The sequence below is a fragment of the Gallus gallus genome, chromosome 9 (assembly GCF_016699485.2).
Source record: "Gallus gallus isolate bGalGal1 chromosome 9, bGalGal1.mat.broiler.GRCg7b, whole genome shotgun sequence".
NCBI lineage: Eukaryota > Metazoa > Chordata > Aves > Galliformes > Phasianidae > Gallus > Gallus gallus.
This window is the reverse complement of record NC_052540.1, coordinates 6,010,112-6,033,054: the sequence shown is the minus strand read 5'-3', so window position 1 is coordinate 6,033,054 and position 22,943 is coordinate 6,010,112. Positions and strand designations below refer to the sequence as shown.

The 22,943-nt window shown below is 37.0% G+C and overlaps 1 protein-coding gene and 1 long non-coding RNA gene across 5 annotated transcripts in view; one reads left to right on the top strand and one right to left on the bottom strand.

Annotated features, from left to right (window-relative positions):
* The window catches only part of CLSTN2 (calsyntenin 2), a 304,706-nt gene that overhangs the window by 19,367 nt on the left and 262,396 nt on the right, over window positions 1-22,943 (bottom strand). For all 4 annotated transcript variants that reach the window (XM_015277049.4, XM_046898580.1, XM_040705896.2 and 1 more), the window contains 2 exons: window positions 12,784-12,946; window positions 3,170-3,336 (listed from right to left, as the gene is read on the bottom strand). In XM_015277049.4, coding sequence (XP_015132535.2) covers window positions 3,170-3,336; window positions 12,784-12,946 — 330 coding nt within the window. The remainder of the gene's footprint in view (window positions 1-3,169; window positions 3,337-12,783; window positions 12,947-22,943) is intronic.
* On the top strand, window positions 1,049-20,402 carry LOC121111483. The gene is made up of 2 exons (XR_005862262.2): window positions 1,049-13,660; window positions 15,811-20,402. It is a non-coding gene; the product is annotated as an uncharacterized LOC121111483 (long non-coding RNA).

Below are 22,943 nucleotides of genomic sequence, written 5' to 3'. Positions count from 1 at the left end.
TCTATACAGTATGTTAATATCTACTGTACTAATTAATTTTATAGTAAATTTATCCAGATTTGTTGTATTTTACCCAGTATTATCTACTTTGCTGATACTAATTCTGCATCTGTAGAGCTGAAAACATAACCTTACTTTTATTATTATTACTACTATATAATTTCTTTTTAGGTCACAGGCATTCCCCATATAAAAATATTGACTTACACAAGAGCAATATGCAGAAATATATTTTTCTGGCTTTCTGTTTAATTTTACTCTAGACAGTCTTTCTGACATATATTTCGACATGACTGAACAACAACAACAACAAAAATACAGTGTTTCCCTCCTACATCTTCATTAATGTCAGACAAAATAAAGGGGGTTCTTCTGTCTCTGTCTCATGATCGATAAGGGTGTCATGATTTAAGACGAAACTGCTGCTTGCACAAAGCCAGCTGCTAATCTGAGCCAACAAACCTTGCAGAATCAGTGGCTGTTCTTGTAGCCCTGATTATTCTCTATTCCATTGCACTGAACTCAAAGCAGTTCTGCTGACCAAGATATTTTGCTATTGTATCTGCATAGCAAGCAACTGATTTTTATCTTCAGTGTGATTCATCCTGATTCCATTTTTTTTGGTCTTTTAATTGGTTCAGCAAACCATCTGCATTGCAGAAAAAGCAGATTAGCCCCCTTAATTTTTTACCCTTCCAACTGACAGCGCAGAACACAAAGAAATGCACAGAACACAAGGAAATGCACCCTCCTCTCACACTGCAAAGCTGGATATTGATTATATATATCTGAGCGTATTATATTGTATACAGACAACGACTGTCTACACTTCCTTACAAAGACAGAGGTTAAAAAGTGAGTAAATAGACTATGAAGAACAAAACAATGTGTGGGTTCTCTGTTGAACAGAACACAGAGGACTGAGTTCAAAGCTTGCACAGGAAGGTCATAACGCTCTGAAGGCTATTTTTTAACAAAGAGTAGTCATGACATGAGTCACAGCCCACATACACTTTTCTATCTGTAAAAGAATAAAATGAGCAGAAGGAGACTCTAGCTAGCTAGTTAACTTAATAGCTCAGCTGCCAGAACAGCTGGAATGCTGCCAAAGGGACTGGAGAAAGCCCTAGTCTGAGCCATTTTTGTCTTTCTCATTAAAAAAGTCTAAAAATAGCAACAGTTTAGACAGTGTCTCTGAGAGCTGTTACAGATATGTGAAAATGAGGCTGCAGACAGAAAAAGTCCAATGCTGCTGTGTCAGGAACCAAATTACAGCTGTGTTGCTCTTTGCTAGGTGAGTGCAAGGGTGAAGTGCGTCCAAAGTGCCCAGCAGAAACTCCTCCCAACATCAGTTTGCCAACATTGAATCTGCTAAGTACCATGTAAACAGCTATCATCTATACAACTGTGAAACATGTTTACATGAGATCATGTATGTTTATTTTTGAACAAGAAAGTATTAATTTTCTGTTGAAGTTCAGGTGCCAACTGTTCCACTTTCATCCGAGCTTCTTTTTGTCCGCACCGATAAGAAACCCTACCACAATCTATCTCTGACTGCTCCTTTTGTTTTTGCCTCCTGCTGTTACACTGACTGTTGATCTGGCTGAGAAAGTAAAAATGAAAGCAGTAACTTTAAAGAAATACCATGCTTCATCTGTCCTTTGGAAAATGAAAATGTTTTTGAAGATTATTGCAAAAAAGAAAAGACAGCAATCCTTCGTTTTTCCTACCCTGCTGCTAGAGCAGTGAGAAAACCTATCACCTGCACTGGGCAACAGTGGGAGGCATCCTGGAGTTTTCCAAGCCCATGAAAAAACAGACAATTCAAACACTCTTAAATTTTAAATTCAAACAATCTTTAAATTTCAAAATGTGAAAAAAGGGGAGGAATTACCACGCTTTTGAACATCATGCACCAAGTATAAACTGATTTAATTCATGTAAAACCCCAGCAAAAGAACTTACTGGCATGCATATGCAACTCAAGTTCCAAAAACCTCTGGCTGCTTGCTGCATGCATTGTCTAAAATAGCCGGAGTTACCAAAGGTCCTCCTTAACTTTCCACCTTCAATTTATATTTTTACCCTTGTTTTTAGAAACATATTGGTTATACTATACCACTGTATCTTATCACCTGGACAGATACTGAATTTTATTTTAGGTCAGTCTCCTATCTGGTAAAACAAAAGCTTTAGCTAATGAAATCTAGTAAAAGGCACTTCCAGTGCATAATGCAGATCAAGTGTTACAGCTCCACTCTCCTCCGCCCTGAAAAACAAAGTGCCAAATAACCTGTGCTGTTTCACTGACTACACAGTCCGCAGCCAAAATATCTTCCCAGTTACTTGAATCTGAAGCTTAGCTCCTTCAGAAGATGGTATTGTGATTTGTGTACTAGGAAATAGCTTACCTGTGTTATACACCTTAGGTGGAAGAATACCTATCATCTATTGATGTCCAGTATTGGACATCCTAAAATGGATTTTTTATGTAAGCACTATAGCAGTAATAATCAAGACCCTACAAGTGTACCCGAAAGAACAAAGGTTGTCTTAATGAATGCAAAGACACCTGGCCACTATATCAGTTGATACAGAATTTCTTACTTGCTATTCTCCAATCTTAGAAATAAGTGCTACAGAATCAGGGAAGACAGTCATATGTGTAATATTGATGATAATAACATGTATGAAAATATTTAATTTGAATTTCTTGATTTTTTGTTATCCAGTTTTCCTCTTGGAGTACACTCAGAATTTCTCAGACCACCTAAATTGGAACTTCTGCCTCTAGATGAAAGATATTCCAATTACATTTTGCATTGCTTTAAAGCTGTTTGAGATCAAAGTTTAGTAATTCTTTGGAACTATGTCTGCTACTGTGAGACTATGAAAATAAGCATGAATGAGAACATGACTTGGCAGTTCTTACAGGCTGTGAAATTTCAGCACCTTACTTTCTGAGCATCTGCCTTTGCAATAGCGGAAACATTTTGCTTTGCAGCGTCATAACTCTTCTACTGTTCCACCTTTTCTTTTCATGACTTTATGGGAAATTACACTGGTTTTAGGAGCACAGTTGTACTGTGTGTACTCTACCTTGGTCTCTCCACTTCATAAATCATCTCTACATTTTTATCAAAGACGATGTCAGTTCATTCCTTACCTTCACTCCTTGGCCAAGACTCTCAAGTGAATTAATATCCAGACCTTCCTTGCAGGCCTGCAAACAGGAAATCACTTTCTGACTCTCAATTTTTCCAGGACGGATAGTAAGACTGGCTAGGCTGCCATGGAAATACTGAGCAAACCTAGGCTTGGTGACTTCACCTCCTGCAAGAAAGAAAACGTAAAATGATTATTGTTACCAATACAGAAAACATAAATCAAATAATTCATGTTTTTTAACATGCACTTCAAGAGTTGAAATCAAGTTTAGCCAATTGCTTTTGGAATTCCATTTATTTTGCTAAGTAGAATTGCTTTGGTTGTTGGATTGTAGTAGCTACCTGTCTTTAAGATTACTGTCAGCTTACAAAGCTGTCATAACATACTTTGAGATGAAAGATGACTTCCCAAACCTGTGCCCAAGGAAGCAGAGCCTTTTCAAAAATGAATTAATGATATTATTAGAGTGATCAAACATGAATTTCAAAACATGTTTGAGGCCTTACATTTATTTATGCAGAGACTGTATCTGCAAGTTCTCTACTACAAGTTTTTACTCTTTTATACAGCCTTTATCTTTTTTTCCTCCAAATTCAACTCTGACAGACCTAGATGCGCTCTGTGTAAACAATGTGCCATATTCTCTACAAACTATTGTCTCCAAGAACATGGTATAAATTCAGAGCATTGACTGCACACTAATGCACAGCATTGTGCTAAAAGGCTTACAGTATCTTACCCAAACAAGCTTGTTTTGTGCTAGATGAGGTCCCATCACAGTACACTGCACTAGACCCTCTAGCTGTGCTCTATTCAGCTTCACACTATGCTGCTTCAAAGGAAGGCTGATCTTTAGGAGTTGTCAATAAAATGTGATTATATACTGCCTGCAACAGTGATCATAGCATCTAAATTACTCTTGGGATATTTAGTGATTTACTCATTCCCCTCTAAGAGAATTTTTAGAGCTTGCTTTTCCTGCAGCGTTAGCTGAATTGGTGCTTGTGAATTACTGCCTACCTTGAGCCTGAGAGGACCAAGAAAGCCACGCAGTAGTGAAGCTGTGCAGACTAATTGCATTAGCAGTGGATAACCTGCTGTAATTGTTAGATAACTCATCTTCACAGTGTTTGTAGCTTTAGTTCCCAATAACCTATTTCTGCCAGGCAAAATACCTCAGGCTTGAACTTTAACTTGAAGATTTGTGTGTGGAATAGTGTAAGAATAGGGGATAAAGTGGCAACTGTAGTTTAGGCTGATGTTACTGCCTGAAAGCCATCTCTTTTGATCTGTGCAGGATAAGCACAACATTTTCCTTATGTATTAAGGAGAACAATACGCTGTTGTGCAGAGAGTAAGGAAGGTGTCTAGGCATGCTGTTTCTTCACAGAAGCAGACATTTCTTTTATGCTAAGACTACAGTACAAACTGCTGCTCTTTCTACTTCAAAGAAAGATCCTCAAAGAGATTATGTTTTTTCTCCTCTTTCATTTGTCTGTCAGTTATACAGAAAACTTCTTCTGGGCCAAATTTTTTAGAGGTTTCATAGAACCTTTCACATCTGCAACATCTGAAGCAAAGAATCAGTCTGTACTGTAAATTAGGCCTTATCAAGATAATTAACTGATAAATAGTTAGTACCCTACGTGGTTGTTAGGTCTTCCCAAAAATGTCATTACATTTATGTATTTGAATTGCCTATTTCCACTAATAATATAACAACAATGTACCTGATGATAAGATGACAAAACAGGTGAAACCTTACAGAAGAAAGGAAATGTTGTGTTTTGAAGTTTCATGTTCTCATATCCTTAACATAGTTCTGAAGACAACAAGTTCTAAGGTTAAAACCTTACGTTTTAAAATTTAGAAACATACAGTAAATGTGCCAGCAAATCTTAACAGTTCTGATGAGATGCAAAATGAGAAGCAGTCTCAGATAAGCTAATGTATTTAAATATTAAACTAGTTCCTTAAAATGTATGAAGGAATAGACCAGAAGCTAAAACAAAGAATTCGGCGCTATGGCTATCTCTGGCAGTACAAGCAATATAAACCAGCTGAAATGAACCTACAGATCTGCATGACTGGTGCCTACATCCATGCATAGAAATTTCAGGTATTAATTTATTATTTTTTTTCAGTTGTTATTTCATTTCTGACTAATTTGTCTCAGATGCCATCAAGAAAAAGCATTTATTCTTGGTTCAAACGCGGTAGGTACATGGCTGGTGTGCACAGCCAGTTAGTTTCCTCCAGCAGGAATCCAGTTCATGTGCCCAAACACTGGTCCATGTGGACAACAGCAGAGGACTGGGGATGATCAGGGGATTGTTAAAAGTGTGCTCCTGATCCAAAGTGACACGCTAATGTGGATGTGCAAATATAGCAGCTCTGTAAGTGGTTATCTTCAGTCTGTGAGTAGAAAAATAGCTGGGAATAGCCTACTGTCCTGTTGTATCAGTAGAGAAATATACTAAACTATGCTGACAGTTACAGCAGGATGATTCATACTAGGACAGTTGCAGCGTAACAGCTGATAGCAGGATCTGAAGGGACACTGGGGGATGACCTAGTCTGTCCAGTAGCCCCAAGAAAATATCAGCTGTACTCCACCATTCTAGAGAATTGCCAGAGAGGTTCTAACCTCTTCTGAAGACAAAGGTTCCTGAAGCAGTCTACTCCATTGGTTACTGATCTTTATAGGGTTGAAAGCTTATTCATAAAGAGAATGTTAGCTATCAAAATATTACCATACTTTTCCCTCTGACAGGCTAACCAAGGTCTTTCCTATAACTGTTTCCACCTAGAACTGTAGACTCTAATCATCCCTCTTGCTTTCCCCAGAAGTACTGCTCTTATTTGAAGTACTAATCACAGCTTAGAGGTCTTCTGAATGTTACGTGTCTCTTACATAGGACATCCCTGTTAATTCAGGATAGCATGAAAAACTAGCTTTTTGCACATGAATAAACACGAGCAATCATATATGCACACTTAAAGAACAAGTACTGTCTTACACATAATTACAAAGAATAGGCTGCCAAATAAGCTTTTCATAAGCACCTTTTGCCAGAGCCAAAGACAAAATGATATACCTGCTAATTTTATCCACTAAGGTGAATAGATGTCGTTACATCTGACTCTTACCACAGCGCTTGTAAATTGCACCACGTTGACATTTTCATATTCTTCTACATCAGCATTTCAGAATCTTCTCAGCTTAAGAGGGTACGTTAGCTTGATGTGTTTCAATAGTCAGCAAATTATCAGTCCCGTACAGCCCGAACAAATAGAACTCAACTCCACGAAGGCGGTACAGCAGCATTAAGACCTTCATAATAAATAAAATCCTAACTCCTCAATTGCCTAGCATCATGTGTTTCACACAGCTGTTTACTGATTGATTAATATTGATTAACATTAATTCCTGGGGGATACTTCAGGAGTGAACAATAAGGGAAATGCTAAGTGTCCTTACTGTCAGTCAGGGGGTTAGGTTGATGTCCACAACACACAAAAGGCCGAAAAAACCTTCTAGAACAATGCCACTTACTTATCCTCATTACAGACCATTACAGATGCGTTACAAATCTCAGCTGCTGCTTTTATCACACACTCTTCACACCAAAACATTCAGAAGAAGGGCCCTGCTATGATCTTCTGATCACCCCACTGGTTAAAACCATTCTAACAGGCAATTGTTCCAAGAAAGAAACAGCTAAGATATAATATAGGCACAGGGCTTAGAAAAGACTGCCAGAAGAAAACAAGAGCTGCTACTGGAATTATCTAGACAACTAGAACTGCCTGGGGCTACTAATGCACCATGCTATTGGTCTCAGTTTCGAGGCAGGATTAGGCAGGGGCACGTCATACACTGGGTGCCCTTCCCAGTCCCTTTGGGACTACTTGTGAATTTTATTTCTCTCTTGTGCTACTCACACTGGTACCCGTACTCTCACCAAGCGCACCACCACAGCACACTACAGTAGGATGCACAGGGTAGAGGAGGATGCACACCCCACAAAAGGCCATGTGCTGCACCAACACAGTCCTCAGTGAAGTGAAGAAGCTGCCAATGAAAGCAATACTTCAGAATATTACTGTATTTGGCATATATCCCAACAGTCACAAGCATAGGTACCACGGGTGCCCAAAACTGCAAACACAATAAACCAAATGTAGAATTAACAGACAAAATTTCAGATGCATATGTTGCAAATGCCTGTCCTGCTTGTGGGCTGATCAGCTGGGACAAATCCCTTACAGACATGGAGAAAAACAAATGCTCCCAGCATACATTTCACCACGTCCTAAACAGCAAAAATGTCTCTGTAAGTCACAATTCTGGGGTTAAGGACTGTCATCTAGCAAGTCCTTTCTGATCCCAGCCACGGGGAGGTTCAGTTATACATGTCACTGGACAATTCAGGGGAACCTAAAGATTCTCAAGGTTCAGACTTCATAGTGCTAAAGTGCTTTCATTAATGAAATACAAGATATTTTCTTAAAGCTTTTTTTTTTTTTTTTCAAATATCACTTTGGATTGATAAAAAGTGTGACAGAATTTGGCAACCATTGAATTTCACAGTTGCTTTGTTTTGATGTTGGAGAGACACAAAGGGCTGTTTCTATTTGCATGCCAATCTCCAAGGCACAGTCATACCTTTCAATCTCAACAAGTCCTGTTATTGAGTTCATAGATCTTTTAGGCCCTTCTGCCATACCCTAATAATGAGAAGTAATTATCAGGGCAGCCTAAGCACAGTGAGGTTTTCACTGGAAATGATGACTCAAGATAAATTCCAGCTGAGATGTGATTCTTCTGAGGTGTTATAAAGTCTGGTTATACTGCGCCAGATAATTAATCGACCATCGATTACTCAGGGTCCCACCAGAAAGACTGAAGTGAATCTGGGGAGCAGCTGCTGCGAGACAATTTGGCTCTGAATGCCTCAGGTCCAAGTCTCAGATTTTATCCCATCTCCTTATTACAGCAGTTCAGGGAGTGGAGTTTAACTCCACATCAAGTGGATTGGCTGTTTAACAAGAGAAGCCTAACATAGATTTCAGGTGGAGTCACAATTACAGACAAAAGCTTTTCTTTTTTAAATATTATTCATTCAGCTAAAAATAACTCAGCAAACCTTGGCTTTCAGTATTCTGCTCTTGGTAGACATCATAACTATCATAACCTGATGACCTTATGCAGAAAGCTCTGGCCTTTAAAGCATTATGGGAAATAGGACAAGTACAGAGAATGCTGAGGGCTCCTTCTTAAGTATTTATATACTAACTTATCTCTATGCAATAGGTCCATAGATCAAAAGGATTGTATAAATTATGCCACTTAAGATAATTTCTCTCAAGATAGAGAATACTCTATAATCTCTCACAATTAAGCCAGTGAATACTTACTATGTACATAATCACAGAAAACTGTTAATTTTATTTACTTTAGACTAAACTACAGTCCATGCTATGCTAATGTTGCATGAAGAAATGAGATCCCTATTTCTCAAATAACGTCCCTATTCTGTTGCATTGCAGAAATGTCCCAGTGCAGAAATACAATTAAATAAGGGACACATATCTATACTGAATAGATAGATTTGAATACAAATTCAGATTTCCAAGAAAATACCCTCCTACAATAGCCTTTCACATATGTTTATGTTTCTGCTGCAGCCAAAATTCCATGATCTTTGAAGTGCGCTGAAATCTGCGCATCTCATCTTGCGATGAGAAGAGCAGTAGAGAGAAAATACTGCTGTGCTAAGTGAAGCATTGGTATACAGACATTCAGTGTCACATTATATTGAAATCTGCCAAGGTGGTCTTGCATTAACTTTTATGCTTGTCTCACTCCACTGATGCCCTGGCTTGGTGCAACCTACATCATCCGCCAGGGCATTATCCACTAGGGTTAGGATGCACTTCTGGGGGAAGTCCAACACCGAGTGATATAGGACGCTGCTGCTGTACTGCCCACATTATGGCCCTCAGTGATCTGATCCCTCTCAGGCTTCTAATTCTTACCATACCTCTTGCCTTGAAGAGTAAATAGTTTATCTGACTGCAGCTTTGTGATTGATATGTCAACAGAGTGCTCAGAAGATAACGTTATTCCTCAGGAGAATTCTAAAAAAAAAATTGGTTTCCAGTGTAGATTAAGGAGAGAGGAAAACAACAGGAGAATACAAAAGAAAAATAGAACAGAAAACAGAAGTTATTTAGAAAACAGATGTTACAGTAGCCTTCTGCTATATTCTCAGAGTTTGCCTGTTGACAGACTTCTTCTAAAGACCTTCCCCTGCACAATGTGACCAGCATAAATTAATTACAATGCGAAGTAGTCCAGCACTTTAGAATGGGTGGCATTATTAGAAATTACTTACATTCATGGTAAGCTACAGTATAACCTTGTGACAAGTCATTAACTTCTGTCACAAATTTCCTGACAAGACTCTGGGAATGCTACGTAAACAACCCATTCTCAGAGGGTGAAGGTATGAACTGCAGACTTTACCTTTTCAAAGACAACTGGAGGAAGTCTGTTCACAGTCTGTGGTATGAAAAATAACTAGACTACCTAATCATGTAATTTGCTCTCTTCTGGCTGCCTTTGCCACTGAATGATTAACAACAAAGGGATCAGAGTGAGAACGTATAAACCTTGGGTTAATGGAAGAAATTTCTTACTCTGTAAAAAGGTTCATTTGCTATGTTCTCAGATAAACTGAATCAAAAACAATGAACTCAAATGGAGAACTTACCAGGGAAAGGTCCTGCAATGTGCAGCTTCAGCATAAGCTAACATTAATTTGTTTGTACTGATTAGGAGAATGAAATAATTGTAAAAGCTAGAAGGAGGAATAAGAACAATCTGATGGTCAGTCAGCAGATACAGATCTGTTTTTTGTGACCCGCGTAAAATTCACATACCCTCTTGATGCTGCACTTCACTCTCATTCTTATAGAGTAAGAAAAATTATAATTCCTTGCTGCAGAATTGTGTTATCTCTTCACTGTTTGGAAAAAGCACAAGACTTTTAAGTTGGAGGACCTAATCTACGGGGAAAGTTATTTTTTATTGTTGCAGTAGAGGACTTTTATATGGACAGCACTTCTCTGCCATGGAAAGTAAATGATGAAGGCCAGATTAACAATTAATTAATTTAAAAGCACTATCTCTAATATGTGCATCCAATAGATGGCCCATAACGCAACAGTTGTCCCAGGCCATATGACACCCTACTCTGAGCATCCCCTGAAGGATGCATCAGCCACACATCAGTAACACAGCAAAGGCAGCAGAACTTCCTATCTTAATCTAACAACAATATCCCCCAAATCCTTACACAATTCTAATTACTATCAAAAAGAAATGAAAAATAGAAATCTCACTTGTTGTTTGCTATACCTTCTCATACAGCCCTGCATAAGAACTGCTGTATTGTTGTTGCAACTGCAAAATGGTTTTATTTTTTTCTTTCCCAGCTATCTGCCTGCCAACACCACAACATATAATGCCAATAGAATCTGTTCAGGAAGGAGTTTCAAATGCATCCAGTTCAGTTTGGTTGTGTAATTTTTAATCTTAGGTCACATGTACTATATATTAAATGAAGTAATATAAATAGTTTAGCCTAAAGATGCTTTAACTGCTACTCCTAAATAAACTATCCCACAGAGGCAGAGTAGTATTAAATGTGAACTACATTAAAAACTGTGAGAGATTTGCTAGAATATTATGATAGGACCTTAAATTAAGGCAGCAGCCCTGCCTAGATCTTCCCCTATAAGGAACTCCCTGAAAAAAGAACAAAAGCTTTTAGACTATACTAAAAAGAAAGACAACAACATCAAGGATACCTAATTTTAAGTAGAAAAAATTAGTATTCTGATTATGTGAAAACAAAATGTAAAAAAATATTTCTACAACTTTTCGCATGCATATTTTAACTACACATGTGTTGTTAAAGCTGGAAACTAGCCACCAGGCTTGCTTTTAGGTAAGTCACTGACTTCCTGGGCTGCATTAAGCTTTACTCAGTCTCTGATAAATGAAGTTAGAGTTGATGAACAGTTTGATAGGTATTTCACAAGATACTTTTAGCTAAAAAAAAAAAAAAAAAAGGAATAAGATTGCCTTAGACTTTTAGTACCTTACAATAATATTAAAGGTATTCTGTTGTATATTCAACATTAATGGAATACTGCAATTAACTTAATTAAGTTCATCCTGTGGAGATGAAAGGGTGCAAATATCAGTTAGGTAAGGAAGGATCAGTGTATATTTGTACATATATATAGGTGTAGTATCACGGTGATTAACTACCTATCAGAATACTCACCTGAGTTCAAAATGTATCAAATCTTGATTTTACTAATAGTGTGGCTTTATTCTCCATGTTGCCACCAAAATAAAGACTGGACCTTTATCCCCAAGGTAATGATAATCTAACAACTGGATTTGCTTCTAATGTTACTGAATAGCTGAGCAGCTGAATAGCTCTGGCATACATAAGATGCCCAAATTTTTCAAACAAAATACCGTGCAGAAATCCAACTGGCAAACAAGTTAACAAGAAGAGAGAAAGTGAACCATCATTAAAGAGCGGTGAGGAAATAAAATCTATGCGAAAGCATGTTTTCCTAATTGTACAGTTTGCTTCACACCATGCTTCTTGATTGTACGAAGTGAAAACGACACAGCATAAACAAAAGTTCAACACAGAACAGTAACGAAGAGAACTTAACAAGAGCAGATAAGCAAAAAAGGACAGTTTCAAGTGAAAGCAGAGAACAGAAAAGGAAACAGATGTTGGTTGTATAAAAAGTGTGAAAAAAGAAATATTATAAAAGGTAGAAAACAGGAAAAACTAATATTTAAGTGAAGGCCCAGATAAGTATGGCTCTGGAGTAAGACTTTCGGGTGTACTTTAACCTCACTTTTATATCTGGTCTGTAACAGAGTGAATTGATTAAATCAGTGGGAATCATGGTAATATACCATGATGTGGTAGAATCACCACCCCTGGAGATGTTCAAGAAACATTCAGATGTTGTACTAAGGGACATGGTTTAGTGGGAAATATTGGCGATAGACGGACAGTTGGACTCGGTGATCTTAGAGATCTTTTCCAACCTTGGTGATTCTATGTGAAGAATGCAGAAATGGTCCATAAGTAGTGAAAACAAAAAAAAAACCAACAACAACAACAACAAAATAGACAGAGATTGAACAACAAAGAAACCAGCAGAGATTGAAAGAGGGAGATAAGTAGAGTTGCACATTAGACTACTATTTAGACAGTTTGCTTAAAGTTGGACATTAAGGGAAGTAATTAAAAATAGTGAAGTCAAATGATAAAGATGATAATATTTCATATTAAATATATAAACTGGATTCAACACTTCTTTAGATGGTGGAATTGCAAAGCTTGCTAATGTCCTGCTTTTATCCTTGGACTTGATCAATGATTAACCTGGATTTACTTCTCTTTTTATACCATAAACCTTTTAGTAACTATTTCACTATTCAAGTAGCAAGACAAATGAAATTCCATCTTGAATTCATAATACTACTATCTACTGTCACATTACCTTGCCAGCAAGCACCGACTGTCAGCTGCATGGCTATGTGTGAAGGGTGGATAGGCCAATCGTTGGTCACAAGGTAAGGTTCATATGTTGATCCATCCATGTATAAGGTAACAACAGGAAACTCAACATTGACAACATAGTAATGCCATTCTTTATCACAAATCTGAAAGACAGAATGTAAGAGAAGGATTAATTAGCATTTACTGACTGGTGACTAATTTTGACACCCCATACACTTTCATAGTTGTACAGTTTCTAAATTGCACTCAGGAAAAACAGTTGTTGCAATTTATACATTGTTAAAATTAATGGAAGTATAAAACTATTGTGATAAATGCATATATTATACATGTAAAATATATTTGGTAAAAAAGGCATTTTAAAGCACACTGAGAACAAGGCATGGCTGAAACAAACAAAAAGACTACTTATTTGCTCAGTATTTTTGCTTTTGTTAATACATAAAATTAGTTTCTTAATATCCATATCCACGTTTCAGAATACAAAATAGTATGTAAGACGTGTGTACTTGGTATGTTTTGGCAGTTACTGGAGGTCCTTTTTAGCTTCAATTTAAGAAAATACATAGCACTTAGATACTAGATTAATTATTATCAATGCCATGATTCACTGACTATCACTAACTGTTGCACTGGTATTGATAAAGTCCTGTTCAGTGCTAGGATTTCTGTTGTGCTCTGTACACACACATATGAACTGAGTTCAAGCAGCCTCAGGCAGGCAACCCAAATCTTCTCCATGCTTCTTGTTTTAATCTGTTGTTTCACATATGGATACACATCACATCATATGGATACACATATGGATACACATCAGTTTTGAAAAGCAGCAGCCACAGTTACACTGTACTTTCAAGGTGAGAACATCAGTGTCAAATCTCACAAGAATTTCTGAACAGGGCAACCAGGGATTACTGCAGGGCCTGTCACATTTTGTTTGCTAGCTAAATCAGTGCCTCTGAAGACAGAAGCCTAGTGTGCAAATACCAACAACTCATCCAATTCTTTTTTTGTCCTTTGTTGTATCTTTCAGATTTAAAAGTTCAAATAAATAAATCACAGCAAATTGGTAGGACAGGGGTATGTTTTTAGAAATAAAGCAATAGTTACAGTCATGCTGCTTTCAATTCTGCAGAGATACTTGTTCTGATGTTTTAAGAAACTAAACTGCTTGAATGCACATATCCTTGCTGTTTTCATAGAGGCAAGCAGAAAAGTGACGTTTAAGCATAAAGCTGTCCTTGGCCAGGTTACGTGCTATTTCCTGCAATATCTGCCCTTTGGAAGCCAAAGCTAATGTTTTGTTCCAGATGACACTTAAACAAGAACTTAATAACTTCTATTTCAAATGGATACATTTATTACTGCAGACATCACAGATATCCAGAGCAAGAGATAAATGCAGCAAAGTGACTGCTAGAGTCTTCCTAGTGTAAGCAGTAGACAGCACAAATATTTTCTGAAGGTTAAATGAGCTGAAACCAAAATTGAAAGTAAATAAATTGGAAGGCTGAAAACTTTATCGAAGAAACAGCAATTGTGAATAAGATATGCAGTTCTCTCTTTCAAGTTAAAACAGTTCACCAAGTTTCCTGACCTGATCATTAGACCGTGATTCATCACAGCCCCACGTGCCAGCCATTTTATATAAAACAAAATGAATGATATGCCTGAGTTTGAGAGACCTTCTGTGATAAAAATGACAGGGGTTAATACTTCACATTTTTCAGACAACCATCTCACAGCATTTCGTTCTTGTAACCTAAAGCTGTATCGGTTGGAACACGCCAACTACTATTAAATGAGAGCAAGCAATGCTCATATTTAAGGACAGAGCACTTTAACATGGCAACAACAAACATTTGTGGCCATCATATACAAAAAAAGCATAGTAATGTGTAGCTGGTCTGATTATTCTAGTGACTGACCAATGAGGCAGTGACATTTTTCCAGAGAAAATGCTGTCTGGAAACACAGGATTGCACAGTCGCCACAATTTAAGAGTCCAACGATGGGTCTCCAATGCTTCCAAGAAAAGTGCACACCTCCAGCTGCAGATTGTCCACAGTCAACAAATTAATTTTTTCTGATACACTTTGGAACATAAGATACAGCGATTACAGACAGCTTGATAAAGTCTTCAAACCATTACTTGTGTGTTCTTCCTTACATTTCAACACTTAAATACAGGGCTTTTTTTTTTTTTTTTTTTAAATGAAAATTTAGGCATTTAAAATCTCAGCTTCATTACTGATCTGAAAAGCACACAACCTGCTAGGTTACTAATTGCCATATGATCGCAATACAGCTTAGGTATTCAGGTACTCACATACAAACATACTCCCCTGTACTATCTCCAAGCACCTGTACTGAGTCCCAGCATTAGAACAGACTTCCTACAAGACAGCAACGGAATTATTTAAGAAACTCTGGAATACATCACAGGCACTCAGCAGCAGGTACTATTTTGTACAAGCAACAACATTAGAAATAAATAATTGTGGCGTGTAATTTGTTATGCTGTCATTTCAGACACCTTCTTCACCTTGTTAACACAGAATGCAAGTATTTCCCCTGCATGCATTCCATAGTAGGAACATAATGTAATACGATGGCAGTGAAAGTCATGAAAATAAAATGATAAAATATACTAGTTTGGCAAATAAGGAAATTGTAGACATCTCAAGTAAGAACTTTATTAAAAAGAAAAAAGTCTAATTTGCAAAGCTATCCTAATGAGATAAAATTACAGATGAGTAAGCTTGGCTTCTGAAGACTGCTGGATTGCTAAGCTGGTCTAATCACTTCATCGTTTCAGTCTGCCTCTAAACATGTTAATCATATCACAGTCAATTAACCATCTTGAAGTCTCAGTGATGACTATAAACCATTACTCTGGAATACAGTTTTATAAAATAGAGAAAAACAGATAAAACAGTGTGTGAAGAAAGTTTCTCAAGACATGAAAGCTCTTCGTTTTTTTTCTCCTTTATATTGGAATGTTTAGGAATGGACTGAAATCAAACTACTCTGGTCTGAGAAGCACATGGCAATCAGGAGGAGTTCCGTGGTCTGCAAAGCATCTCTTTTATGACTTCATACATAAGGACCAGATATGCACACATGAGAACATGCCCTTTACAGCTCAGAGATGTTTTCTAGCCTTGCTTAGCTCACCTGGGGCATCTGTTTGGCTAGACAGGCAAAGAACCTGTACTGCAAGAAGTGCCTCAGATCAACAGCAAACATTCACAAACCTCTGAGTAGGTTTCTGAAAGCCCCTTTTGTTTTTATGTTTTTGCCAGTTATGTTAGGCAGACAAGAAGTTCAGCCACACGAAGAGCTGCACACATCCTGCCAGTGCTACCTACTGCCTGTTTTGGGTCTATTCCTTTAGAGTTGAGAAAGCAGTTATTATTTCCATTCCATCTATCAAATGTGTGAAGCTTTAAGTTTATACTCCTTTCAAGGAAAGATTAGATATTCTGTATTTATATCATTTTGGTAAGAATTAAAAGCCTGGATAGTCTCAAGAATGCAACAGTCTGTGCATTCATTTCAGATCTGCTTCAGATCCTGTATTAGAATCCCAAATTATTGGTTTAATTCAATCATGGCATTTTGATGCAGACATACTTTAGTCATAAATGAGAAAGTTAAACAAGCAAACAAAAAAACCCACAAGGTGAACAGAATGGAAAATTTATAAATGCTATAATGCTTTCAACCTAACTGGCACGCTTTCCCATTTTTTCTCTCGCTGTCATTAGGGTGGCATCAGCATAGCAGTACACGCTCTGAGTTAACTAAGTTGCTCAGTATTCTCTGACAGGATTTGCCACGTCAGGTATTTGCAAGCAGCACCAGAGGAATTTATTCACTAGGCAACAGCCTCATTCTTACATTTCTGATATGCAGCCATCTCATCTGATTTTCTCTTTTCCCTTACTGCTACTTTCAGTATCTCATTTTTTCACCTACAGCATTTAATCTATTATAGTATCTTAAATACCAATCTATACAAAATCAAAAACATCACTAACCACTGGAGTCTCTGATTTTGTCCTGTCCCCTTTCTCAGTTTTGTTTTTGCTAACACATTGCTAACAACCTGGTCAGCTGACTGCCTCAGGACCTTTCACTCACACAAGGATTATGCTTAATTCCAGTCTTAATAACAGATTCAAATTTGAATAGTTTCACATCAAAAGAACCTATTAGCCAAAGTGAATCCTAAGCTAGGTGAGAACATTAGTACTGTTGTGATGATGCTCATGTTCAAAAGGCAAATGCCATTGGAAACGTCTGTGGTGCTAGGGAACCTCCTCCAGGGGCCCTAAGCTATACACCTGGGCTGAAGAAGAGATACACTTCTGACAGTGACTTCTGTGCAAAAAAAATTGAAAATAAGGTGGTTAGTTAAGGAGAGTGTCACAGTCATTGCCAACAGCTGGGCTGGTGAAACCAATCTGAGATCCGCTTTCATTTCTGTCAGCCTGGAGGGGTTTTAAATCTGCTAACACAGAGCATAACATATTGAAAGTGAATAACAGATAGACAGAAATTGCAAAAGTATTTAATTTTCCTCCTCCCTTTTTCGTTTAATGGAGAAATTCTATGCATTAGTTCCATTAAACTTTTAGATTAATTAATTCGTAATTGAATTCTTATCAACAGAGATGACATAAATTGGAAGAAAAAAAAAAAGTGCAATGTTGTTTCTTCAGCCTAACCTTCCACAACATAAACCATCCTGCTTCAACTGATGAATGCATATGTCGCTCAAGGACATACTGGCCTTTGAGAACCGTGACTGTCTCTAAGACCACGGAGCACTTGAATAGCTGTCTTTTCTTCATTACAGATGAATTCTGTGTCCTTTCATTAGATTTATTTTCTGCTTCAGTGTTTCAATGAGTTAAACATTTTACTCAGACCACTCTATACTAGATGAAGCTATTATATTCATTGAAAGCAAAAATCTTAACACTGGAAAAATTGCTTTATTGTAAAGGATGTCACTATAGAGCTGATGGGGTCATCATCATGAAAACTTTGTAAACATGCAGGGATCACTGAGGCTCTGTATTTTAAACTCATTCCATGAAAGAAGACAACAAATTGAGGCAATCTCCTTTTGATCTTATGCTTTAGCATTGTCCACTCTGTTGTAGCACCCAGATCTGCCCTGTTCAGAAAGCAGCCCCCCTGCTTCAAAGCAGACATCTCTTACCCTTGTTCACAGTACAGAATATAGATCATATTTGAATAGGTATATTATTTTAAGTTTAAAAAGGAACACCACATCTTTCTTCCTATCTCCAAAATAATCCTTTCTGAAAGAGCTATGTAAAAATTTACAAATTTTGTCACTTGCCTTTTTTTTTTTTTTTTGGCAACATCAAATAACCATTAAATGGCTTCAGTGTTTCTGCATAGAAACAAGATAATATTTTTACAGCAATGTGCAGAAAGCACTGAACTGAATATAAACAGAGAGCTCAAAGGTAAAGATTTAAAGATTCTTCAGGACAGTTTCATTGCAGCTCTGACAAGGACTTAAGGAATCACATTAATGTAAGAACAAAAGGGTGAAAAAGAAAACCAAGCTATTAATTTGGAAATGTGGCAGTGGATTTCCAGTCAAAGCTAAAACGTTATGCACATTTGCATACGTTGATTTTTTCTTCAGAACAATGTTGTACATTTATGTATGTCAAATGGAAATAAAATTTCCTGAGAGCTTTACGTAGTCTGTTTGTTATGCAGAAGGTTACTGAGTTTTGCATGAAGGCAGTGCAAAGGTGAGCACACACAAGGCTTTCTCCTGTCCCTCTCTGGGGTTTGTAGCTTCTGTCTCTGATGAATGGGAACTTGAAAAACATTGTTCAGTGAGCTTTCTACTGTTACTTTAGAAACTCATCTAGAATATTAACTGTTTTCCTGCTGTCAATTCTCATCCACAAAGTAATACTATTACGGCACATTAGTCTGAGGAAAAAAAGTAAAAAATTATCTTAGAGCATTGCTGTTGCTATAATTCCACTGCTCTCGAGGTTTTTTTTTTTAGTCTACATTTCCTTTAAATTCAATAGCACAGCTATCTGCAAAAACTGATTAAGTGATATACGGAAATAAGTTGCACAATTGACTTTTCCTCTCTTTTCTGATTGCCTATAAGAACCTTATGATTTGTCTTTTTTCTTTCTTTTTTTTTCCTCCCCATCACCACAAGACACACTGTTATGAATATCCTAGTGTAGACTGCAAGTATGTAATTCAGGATGTGCCTACTTGAATGGATACCTGGGATACATGTCCTGTAATACAATGAACACAAATATGTTTCCGTTGTGAATATGCAGACTTTACAGTCAAAATTTGCTTTCAAGTTGCCTTTTTCCTACAGTGTAATCAGCAAGCTTACGCATTTTGGGGAAAAGCTGTTGGAAATAAACAAAAGCAAAGTGCAAACACAGACTAATCAGATTCATCTAGCAATACAAACTGCTATGCCTTGTAGCATTATTTATTCTGCCCCAGTAATAGGCTTTGCGCATTAGGCCTTATCTGTCCATTCTCCCTCTGCCATTAAATTTTAACATCCAGATATGTTGGCTTTATTTAATTTAGCACTGCAGAACTCAGGATTTAAAAATTTGAGGAAAAGGGTGACTGTAATCTTGACCACTAAGTGGAGCTGTTCAGACTGCAAATAGCTAATAAATCTACAACTCCCTAATAACTCCACAGCCTCTTCAGAAAATTTTAAATGATGCTCTACAATATTCACATTATGTCCTGGGTTTTTTAAAGATTATCTCTTTGGGTTTCCCCTTCGACATTTATTCTTTAGCAGCTGTTTCACAGTGCAGTTTTTTCACTCCGTAAAATCAATATGCCCTGCTTCTGAACTGGCAATAGATAAAAGTATGTGTGCACTAGTTAAGGCAGGATGGAAGAAAAACACATTGTATGTAGGAAAAAAAAAACAAAAAGGAATCAGTATATTCTCACAATTTAAATTAACAGGCAATGGATTGTGAAGTGGAACCACAATTTACAAGTTCACTGCTTTTGTTCATAAGAGTACTGTTGCACTCATCCTCCATATAAAAATTGCAGTTTGGATCTTGAATAGCCCTGCTCAGATTTGATCACATAGCATCTCTGAGCAAGTTCTGACATTCTGACAGCTGGTGGCAGGCAGTGAAGGGAGAAAAAACCAACAGATTGCTTTGCTCTGGACTAGTGCTTTTATGCTATGAGACTTGAGCATCGCCCCTCTTACAGCTGTTTGTGGTAATGTAATTTGTACTCTTACGTGAAGAAGCTTTTCATCACTACTATCTGTATTGGAACTTGGATTTCCATAATACATTTGATGATGTTATGACAGCTTCAATCATATATGGGAGTAAATTTTGAAAAGGAAATAAACATTTTTCTATATTTGTTTAAAATTTATTACTTAGAATCAGCTCTGAGAGACCTTAACACAGCATTTCTTCCAATATTTGCATTTTACTGTCATGTAATTCTGAAATTGTAAAGGCATGCATATGACTGGTTGTAGAATAAAGGAGATTGAACACTGTACAAATGAATCTCTTCTTTTGGGAACCTCAACCAAGTGTTAGAGGTACATTTACCAAAGAGGATGTAAAAGAGAGACTGCTTTGCTCCTTATGCCACTGTTAAGCAAGCTATTGCTTTTTCATAGGAGTTTCAGTCAGGAAATTAGAATGCAGTTTGTATTCCCTATCTTTGGTTGCACATAATCTCCTGGGGGTTTATTAAGTTGGAGAAGAGCCACAGGAATTCTCAGGACTCCATGGACAGCGGAGCAAGTCTGAACCTCTAAACGAGGCACCAAATTTACATGCCATAGATAGACAATGTGAAACCCTGACAACAACACCTCTAAAAGCACTCTCTGAATGTCACTATACTGGCACCTTATTTAGGAAGCTAAGCAAAGCAGAAGATACCATCCATGACTTCATGTTTTGAAAAAGAGGAACAAAAGGTCAAGAGGAAGCTCTTCTTTGCCCTTTTCATCTCACTAATATTAAAGATAATGTAATTTAATATTGATTTTACAAAACAAAATTTTTGCATAACTTATGAAACAAGTTATTTCAATATAAACTATTCAGCACAAAGCTGCTGAGTATAAAACCAAGGGGTTTTCTGAAGTAGCCTGCTCAAGTAAATGCTATACGCAAACAAGCACCTACCTGATTACTGTCCTTCCAAAGTCACTTTTTCAACTGTTTACTCACTGTCTGGCCCATGCTTTTTCTTCTACTTAAAATTTATACAATTTAGATATTTACTTTATCTTAGAAATTATATATATCACAGAATGTAGAAAACAACCATAAGATTTGTTTGCTACCCTTAAGAAAATATTAGCAGAGTATGTTAAAATACCTTGAACTCACATATTTATTATGCAGTATTGTTTACTGGACATGTCAAAGAGTAAAACGTGGATGTCCATTACATCGCTTAGAACATTTGGTGAGGGAAGCACCATCCTTTAACAAATCTTAGCTACTGAGAAATACCTCAGGACTACTAATTGCTCAAAAACCAACTCCTGAAAATAAAGTTACATAACATGATCATTAAGTATTCTTCTTTAGATCTACCATTGTTCACATCACATGCTATCACATAACAAATGTACTGTTGCATTTTACCAGAAATGCCAATTCGCCCTGCAGTGACAAATATAAGGAAGCCTTTTCCATCTCTACTCAGCCTTTTTCCCACTGTGTACATGCAAGAAGAATGGAAAAGCAAGCACTTAAAAGAAGTGACTCTGTATTTAGTACCAAGACTTACAGAGGCAAGACATTTTTTAATCTTCAGTTTTCCTGAAATAAATGATGGAATCTGGGAATTTGTAGTGTATTTTATTTTGAGGCTTAACAGAACAAACGCCTTTCATCTAAAGAAGGGTGTGAACAAAAACACCACAGTCACAGCGGCAACTGGGACAAGTATTTTATTACTGTGACTAAGTTTTAATCTGAACTATGTATCATCCTCAATTTCCAAGAGCCAAGTATACATACCTGACTCCAAATTTTCCAATATTTATTATTTGGATTTGTCTAAACTACCTGCCCCGTATGCTAGAGGGGCAATGCTAATTGTAGCATTGACCTCTTTGCTAGAGAGATTTCTGAGTCTCCTCAGTGCTGTTGGCGTTCTGCCAGGCTAAGCAGATCACTGTCTTTCACCACAGTATTCTTTGGTAATCAAAATATCCACTCTATTACTGCTCTATTTAATGAAGTCAACTTTATTTCAACTACACATGACACTGGAGTCATCTGGAACCAAACCATCAGAGCATAAAAGCTGAAAGGAATGGTAAATTTCTATTCAATTGTTGAAGAAAAAGAAGGGATAAAAAAGATGCAACAAAGCCAACAAAGTACACAAATTAAATGACATCTCATAGCTCCTCCTGATAGGATTTTTTACAATACTATTGCTAGTCCTTTTCCAGAACAATACTTTCAATTTTGCAATAATACTGATCATTCACCTTGATAGATTCTTCTCCTGTCTTACTCCAAGAAGAAACTGGAATACTCTCTACCATGCCTAAATACTGTACAGTAAGACTGAGAGATGATGGAGGGGAAAGAACAAGTTAAAAACAATTCAGTAGTTCCATACTTCCTAACTTCCAGTGATAAACATGCATGTATGTGTAGTTCATATACATATGCCTAGGCAGACATACACACAAGGCTTTGTTTCTTGTTACAACCTACAGTCAAATACATTTGAAAACAGGTTTGCAGAACAGTTATGGATTTCCAAGTATTTACAAATAAGAGAATATTATAGTTATGATGTCAACACGGTATAATCAGGAAAATGAATAAACCCCAAACAGCTTGTAAAATCAATGAGAATATTTCCTTATACCAATCTGCAGTATTCTACCAGCACTGAGACTCTTATTCTAGTAGTAAAGACTTCATAGTGCTTTCACAGCTTGTACCAAAACAGATCAATTTACAAACTGCTTAAAAAAAAAAAAAGAAAAGATCCAAAGATAAACAAAAAGAAGTGATCCAAAGTCAAAGAGCATTCAAAAATACACACAACAAT